This window comes from Pterocles gutturalis, unplaced genomic scaffold (assembly GCF_000699245.1).
Source record: "Pterocles gutturalis isolate BGI_N339 unplaced genomic scaffold, ASM69924v1 scaffold14923, whole genome shotgun sequence".
Taxonomy (NCBI): Eukaryota; Metazoa; Chordata; class Aves; order Pterocliformes; family Pteroclidae; genus Pterocles; species Pterocles gutturalis.
Genome location: NW_010120814.1, coordinates 29293 through 37454, shown reverse-complemented (window position 1 = coordinate 37454; position 8162 = coordinate 29293). Strand labels below are relative to the sequence as shown.

The 8162-nt window shown below is 40.9% G+C and overlaps 1 protein-coding gene across 1 annotated transcript in view; it reads left to right on the top strand.

Annotated features, from left to right (window-relative positions):
- Positions 1 to 966: 966 nt before the first annotated feature.
- Positions 967 to 8162, top strand: part of ANXA13 (annexin A13) — a 25796-nt gene continuing 18600 nt past the window's right edge. Inside the window, exon 1 of the mRNA XM_010077036.1 lies at positions 967 to 1025. Within this exon, the coding sequence (XP_010075338.1) occupies positions 1011 to 1025 (15 nt within the window). The 5' untranslated portion in view covers positions 967 to 1010. The remainder of the gene's footprint in view (positions 1026 to 8162) is intronic.

Below are 8162 nucleotides of genomic sequence, written 5' to 3'. Positions count from 1 at the left end.
CTCCTGCATGGGCTCCTCTCCACAGGCCACCTTTCCCTGCCAGGAGCCTGCTCCAGTATGGGTTCTCCATGGCCTGCAGCTTCCCTTAGGGCAGCTTCTACAGCATGGGCTCCTCCCCGGGCTGCAGGTGTATCTCTGCTTCCCCATTACCTCCATGGCTGCAGGGGCACAGCTGCCTCACCATGGCCTTCACCACAGGCTGCAGGGGAACCTCTGCTCCAGCGCCTGGAGCACCTCCTGCCCTCCTTCTGCACTGACCATGAGGAAGGGTGAAGGAGGGGTGCTTCTCTCACATTTTTCTCATTCTTCTCTCACAGCTGCTGTGCAGCATTTTTTACCCTTTCTTAAATAAGTTATCACAGAGGTACCACCAGCGTCACTGATGGGGCTCAGCTGTGTGTGTCCATTTTGGAGTCAGCTGGCACTGGCTCTGTCTGGCATGGGGCCAACTGCTGGCCTCTTCTCACAGAGGCCACCCGTGCAACCCCCCCACTGCCAAAACATTGCCACGTAAACCCAATAAAAGCAGTGAGAATCTGTTTGAAATATTTAGTAGAAGCTGAGGGTTCTTAATGACTTACTAAATATAAATCCCATCAGATTCAATATAAATTCTTCAGAGGAAGCATCCTTCCTTCTAAAATGTTTGGAAAGCTTGTGTTGGGTACTACCATGGCTATGTGTTTTAAATCATTGTAATAGCAATTAGATAAAACAGTATGCATAATCTCAAGGTTTATATTGTGAAATCCAGATTTTTTTTTGATAAATCAGCCAGCTCCATGACCCAACAGGGTGTGATATTAGATAGTAGAGATAATAAAGCCACCATGTAATGATGAATAGACCACACCTTGAAATAACTAGAATTTAAATAATGTCAGAAGTTATTGATTAACCCAGGGTTGGGTAGGATTTAGCTGCTCTAGTAAAAGTTGACTATTCCATCTGAATGCTTGTTTTACTGAAGAGCAGAAAAGGTGCATCTTCCACACTCAGACTAAGCAAAAATGGGCAGTTCACATGTAAGTACTTATTTAATTTGGATTATCAAGAATGCAGCAATTTCCTGTTTTTATTCTTGTCAATTTTAACTTTAAATGGTATTCAAACAGCTGCAAATGAAGATTTAACCTCAAAATCTGCTTTAAGTGTGAGGGGGAAACTTGCATATAGCTGGTAACATCACTTAACTGCAGTACATGAATAATGAAACTATTACTATAACACACAGGTTCTGAGTGTTTTAATACTTGTGGCTTACTTTAAAAGGGTAGAGAAAGAAATTATGCATAGGATGTCATGGGAAGACTAATTTCAGTTAGCAAATTTGCGTTGGAACATTCTGAACACTAAAATAATTCCCCGAAGATCTATGAAAAACATCCTGTCCCAAAGGCCAAATGCTTCAAAATTTAGCTAAATTTATCACTGAGTAGTAGAGCAGGAGTAGTCTCAAAGTGTGGTGCTCACAAAAAGGCCTGATTAAAATGCAGGTGTCAGGATTTACTATATCAAATTACTGTATGAGTTTTGAGTGAGACAATTTTGGCTAACATTTGGGTGTTTAATAATAAATATCTAAATCCACATAAAGATATTTAGCCTCAAAATAACCTGATTGTCAAAAGTTTGTGTGGTAGCTGTGAATGGTCGGTGCTTCTGAAGGTTAGGTAGCTTGTGCTGCAGAAGTTGGGTTTTTTTAGCTCCAGCTTTAAAATTAATGAATAAAAGGCAGTATTTCTTCAGCAGCGCGTTTTCTCCTCGAATGCTGAAATCCTGCAGTTTTGCAGTATGCATCAACAGAAGACAAGCTGTTTGCTGATACAGGCTATTGTTACATTAGGTTCTCTAAGACTGATATTCTTTTATTACATGACTATTTTTTTAAATTCAACTTCAGCAAGGCCTTGAGAGATGCCAAACATCTGCTGCCTTTGGACTAGCTCTCCAGGACATTTTCTTTGCCAGACTGAGCAAGAGAGCTCGTACCTTTCATGCAAAGCTCCAGCTACTAACCAAGGAGCATTTTGTCTCCGTGGCTCTGGGCAATCTGATCTAGTGGAAGGTGTCCCTGCTTGTTGCAGAGGGGTTGGACTAGCTGACCTCCATGGTCCCTTCCAACTCAAACTATTCTATGGTTCTATGATTCAGCCCCATGACTCAACTGGGAATTGCATCATTCTGTATTTGTCCCCAGGAAATTACAGGTTATCTTGGAGAAATGCCTGCATCTGTATCAGAGAACCACTTCTGGAACAGCATGAGCTTTTCAGCTGCAATTTTTTCTTTCTCCTAATCTCATGTTTCACAACCATAGGTTCATGAGCGTCTTATGTATTGTGTTTTTCAAACCCCCAGAGCAAGTCTTACGAACTCACAGAGGATATACGGGAACCAACCATAGGGACTACCAGTTTGGCAGCAGATGAGCCAGTAAGCACTTCTTTTATGAAGGATGCAATGGGCACCGTGGTGTTCCAGCACATGCTGCTGTGGTTTATGGTGGTTTATGGTGGTTTCTGGTGGCTGTGGGAGGCACTGCAGTGCACAAAGGTGACTCCTCTTTCATAGTCAAGACTGGCTCTGGAAATCTGGGTATAACTGGGTTGTTTCATTCTGTTGGGTACTGCATCTTCCCAAAATTTTGTCTGCTTTGAAATTTCAGAAATGAAATTTTTTTGAACACCCCAAATTCTGCTGGGAGAAGTATGAAATTAATTGTCTGTGTCAAATGAGGTATATTATTTGGTTAAATGGATTTTTAGGTTTTAAAACTTTTTAAAAATTCATTATTAAATGAAGTTTTCACTGAAACCTGAGCTTGTTCAGAGAAAAAGTTCCATTACATGGATATTTAAATGGAAGTTTTCAGCTATATCAAAATGTCTCACTTTCAAATGAAGCTTTTGTCAAAATTAATATTTTCCTGAACATGATAATTTAAACAAAAGTAACAAATTTTACTGAAAAATATGCTTTCAACAAAAAAATTCCATCTAGCTCTAAAGTGTACCTTTCTCTTAGAAACTGAGCTCTCAATTAAGATCTACACCTGATGCAACATTACAGCTCCAAATCTTCATATTTTCACATGCTTTTTCCTGTCTGAACTGAATCTGGTCCCTTTTTCTACAATCAAAAATTTTAACTGCACATCCGTAGAGATTCAAAGTTCTGAATTATTTTCTCTGTTTGCAGTCTTGAATCAAGCTTATCTGTGCTTCTGCTGTCTTCAAAATTACGAGTACAATCAATCCATTTGAAAATCTGGGTAGCTGCTCTGCTGTAAGCACCGTGTTTTGAGGACATTTTGCAAATAGCAGCAATGGTTTTAACAATATGATGGTTTGAAAAGTTTGATGGATCCTGACTTTTGTGAAATTGTGCAATTGTTTTTTAAACTTCTGTGTCTTGAGAATACAAGAAGACTCTTTATGCATTATTCTGTTGTTGTCTGTGATGGTTTTGGCTTGACTTACGCTGGGGGCTGGAGGAGTTCTTTATTTTTAATTCAGACCACTTTTTGAGATTCTCTGGGATGCCCTTGAGTTTCATCTTCTCCATGTAAAACAGCCCAACCCTTCTGCCAGGGAGGACTCTATAATGTATGAAGGGGGTGGCCGGTTGTCATGGGCCAGATGGTTTGAGAACTTGAAGGTAAAAAAGTAAGTATAACCTGGAGAACATATCTGCCTGAGGAGTCCTTTTGGGGATAAGCTCACAAACATCACAAGGACCTCTGTGTCGCCTATGGACATTTCTATCCTTGTAGAAATGTTTCCTTAGTAAACGTATGACTTACCACTGTGTGATTTTATTATCTCATCACCAAGCTCAACAATTTCTATTTGTTGCTTCCCTGGCAGACTGATATTCAGTGGCAGTCAATTCTTGTTCAGTCGCTGGCTGTGAGCCCTCAGTCAGCAGACGACAGAAATTCCGTCTTGTTCAGCCACCCAACACGGATGAAGAGCTGTGGCAGATTATTTTCATTTCCATGGTCTGCTTTTATCCAGGATATTTGCTTTTCCTTTTAGGTCTGAAGCTGTCCTGTGAGTGCAGCTGTGGTAGGTGTTAACAATCTACCCATGAAAAAATTATGTTGTGTTTGTGGCAAAAAAATAACCCATCTGAAGTATCAAAGGGTCATTACATTTATGTTTTACATAATGTAAACAGGTCAAACAATTACTTTTTATAAAAATGTAAAAAATTCTAAAATACCTGGACTCTAATGCTCTTCTTTGTATACAACAGTTCAAGTGTATTCTAACAAGTTCTGTTGTTACTATCCAGAAAAATTGCTCTGCTTCTGTTGTTAACTGTGGCTGCTGACGGAAGCAATGGCTGACCTGGGAGTATCTTGAGACTTCTCCCACCCTGTGAGGTGGAAAGGAGTTAGACACAGAAACCTCCAAGTTCAGTTGACACACTTGGTTTGTCAGACATTAAACATGCAATATCTGTAGAGTAACAGCCCTTCTATGTGTCTATGAATGTATAGATGGTGTTTAGATAATGCATCTTGCAGAGGAATGTTTTAAAAAGAAAGAAGAGATCAAGGGGAGAAGCATGTAATCTTGGGGCTTGGGGCAACATCTTTCAAGTTCTTCTCCTTTTAAATAATTGAGCTTTAAAGTACATGAAAGAGTCAGCGTGATGTTCCCAAAGATTGTGTCCACATATTTCAACCCTGCATAGATATACTGAAGTCGTGTTAGCTTTCGTGCTGGCATACACAAGAATTTACTTCACTTCCATCAACGTTAACTTAGCAGAACTCATCACAAGTCTTAGTTGAGGTAATGAGTGTAATTTTTTTAATATGACATAAGAACACTTGAGCTATCTCAGTATCAGTATGCAAGTCAGAGATGGTATCTCAGCTGAAAAAGAGGCAGAATATGCCATTTCCAGTCATTTTAGTTGTCATTATCCCTAATGGCCCAGCATAGAAAGTGTTTTTCAAACAGATGTTATGGTCAATAAAATAAAAGCAGACAAGTCTACCCCCAGTGTAACAGAGAATTATTCCAGACTTGAAATTCTAGATTTGTCCTAGGTGAATAAAGACATTGTTTTGCCCTTTTTTTTTTTTTTTTTTTTTTTTGGTGGCTTCGATTTGCAAGATAAGTATTAAAAGGAAATGATGTGAGGCATGACTCATGACTGAACCCAAGCACAGTGTCCCTGGAGATTTCTAGCATCCTTTGCTGCCTTGGGTTCAGCTGCTGCACCAGGGGAGTCGGGTCCCTGTCGGACCTGTGTCACCTCTGCCAGCCCCATGCAGGTACTGGGTGCTCTGGCACAGCTCAAAGATGTCTGTGTTTAAGCATCTGAATTGAGCCCTCTAGAAATAAAGCTGCAGTTTTATCATTCCCACTGCATGGTACGCTGGGAGCTAACTCTGATTTTAAAAGTAATCTGTGTTGAGGAATTCCACCAGCCACCAGAAGGTGTGGACACATTAAAACTGGAAAGTGTAAAATTCAGCCATGAGAGAGCCCCCAAAATGTGTTTTTTTCTTTTATTGTGGACTTCACTATCACAGTGATGAGCATGAATAAATAGAGTGGATAAAAAATGAGCCATAAGTGATTATGAGATGATACTTAGATATTTAGAAACAGGAGAGACATTGTAGGCAGTAGATGGTTTTAATTTTGCAGTTTAAATAACTGTCAGAGCAATTACCTTCACTGTTGCTACTTGTTTGTAATAGGAAAAAGTAAATGCAACTAATAGGATTTTCTTGTCACTATAGTTTTAGTCTTAGAAAATAAGGTTATTTGCGCCTCTCAGTTTGGGAGGAGTCACTGAATCATTGCCAAGGCTGTTGAGTACTGAAATCTAGTCAACATGAGTAACATACAGTCATTATCCATTGTATTGTACTTCATATAGAAATTTTGTCCCTGACAGCAACAACCTGTCAGCAACAAGCTAGCCTGACAGTGCGTGTTGCTGTTATACAGCTGTTAGACCTAAAACAGCCATAAGGATTTGGGAGAGTGGCAGCCTGCCTGGCAGATGGCGGATGGAGATGCTGATACCACTCTCTGAGCAGTCAAGAAGGCAGATGGCAATTTTCCAGTTACATATTGTAGTTGACTGAGAAAATTACTCAAACAAACAAAAATAACAGGTATGTTTTACAAAACAGCAGAGGAAGAAACCTTGCGGTCAAAAGGACACACATAGTCCTTAAGGTAGGGCTTGCCAATTGCCATACGTCAAAAAGGCATTTATCAGCCGCGCCTTTTTATTACCACAGCACAAACCCTGGTGCTTGCTGATACTGCCCCGCTGCCAACATGCCTCAGCTGTTCACTTCTGCTTGTTTTTAAAGTTAGTGCACATCTACTCTGACCTGTGTGCTAAAAGCCTTTACATTTCACATGGATTCCTACCTGAATAATTGAGCCCAATTATTTGGATTTCACTGAAGAAGTGCTGCAGAAGAACATATTTCTTTGATGCAAGGGTAATGGGAGATGGGGAACCTGCCACCTGCTAGGGATCAGATATCCTCATCGCTGAACAGCCTTTCCTAGTTAGATGAGACCTGGCCTTGCCTACCAGTAATTGATCTTTGTTTCTTTTGCTTCTCCACTCTATTAAAGAGTTCTAATATTTGGAAGTACCTATGCAGTGAAATCAAATGGGCTTTATCTGCTATTCTTCTCTTTCCGATTGATGATCTGGAGCTTTCTGAGCAAGTCACCCTGTTATCCCCCAGGAATATTTGCAGCCCCGTGTCAGACTGGCTGAAGCGTCCAGGAGCAGGGCTGTGCTGGTGTCCCAGAAAACTGCCGCTGGTCGCCGGGCCCCACTGCCAGCTTGCCCCAGGGCCATCATACATCCCACCGCAAAGCCAGAGGCTCCTGACGGAGGGGTGATCTTCTGCGGGCTGGCTCCAAGAGCTCTCCGACCCACAGCTTTGCGATATGGGATATGTGTCCCCAGGCTCTTTGCAATGGGTGAGGGAGGGATGTCACTTGTCAGGCAGATTGAATACTACTGCTAAAAGGCTTTTCCTTCTCCCTCTGTTGATGTTCATTCCAGTCTCAACTGCATTTTTAACCAACACAAGCAGGAAGATACATTTTCTATTAGGAATGCATAGGATTAAAATATGGTGACATTATTATAAAAGAATACTATACTTTATATAGGAGTAGGAGGCTGTGGCTATTCCTGTTATGCTCCTGCCTTCTGCTATGATCCAAAAGTTGACCCAGTTTAAAGAGGCCTTAGGTAGCATTACAATAGGGTGAAAAAAATATTTATGACTGGAAATGTCAGTTCTAGTAAATCAGACTCTTGGTGAAGTGCAAACATAGCATCATGTTTTCAGACTCTCTTTGGAAGTAGATCAGAACCAAAATACAGCAGCCTACTCTGACTTTTTTTCCTGCCTTTTACTCTTAGTGTACGGAAGTGCTTGGAAATGAGTGATGAGATTTGGGCTGTCACTGAGACTATCGCTTTGAGTAAGAGCTCAGAGTCTCTTCTGCTAACAGGATGTTATCCTGACAACGTGTGATGTAGAAGACTAAAACCACAAGATCAAGACAACGTGCCCATTCTTTTTTCTCTGGCCAGTACTGTTAACAGTACAAGGTTTGCAGTCTAGTTAACCTTGGATTCCAGTTGCATGATAGCTTATTAAAGGCTTCTGCCAGGATAAATAATTAATCTTGAGTCTATGTGTGCTGATAAAAAATTAATCATGTAGGTGTTGATTTGCCAGAAGCTGTGTTCTGTGATCACAGTATATTAGATACAATTTAATTAATGAGATGACCACCCCAGTCCTGTTGCTTATTACACTAACAAGGTGACTAGATGGTCTGGGGCATTTCTTGTTAGAGAAAATGAACTTTCCTCTCCAAACAAAAGAGGAATACAGAAAATCATAGGATTGGAAGGCACCTTGAAGTGTCAGCTCACTTACCCGTTGCCTAGAGCTCTGCCCAAAGAGTCCTGACAGCTCTAGGAGTGCTGAGCTGGAGAACTGGTTTGTTAGTTGGAGACAAGGCTCCCGAAGGGTCTTTGAACTGGTGACTCAGTAACTGCCTAGTGAGAACTGAGAAATCCCAACAGGTTCCACAGTTTCCAATCTGTGATGGGTTTTCAATTGTTCTGGCTTGTGTGTG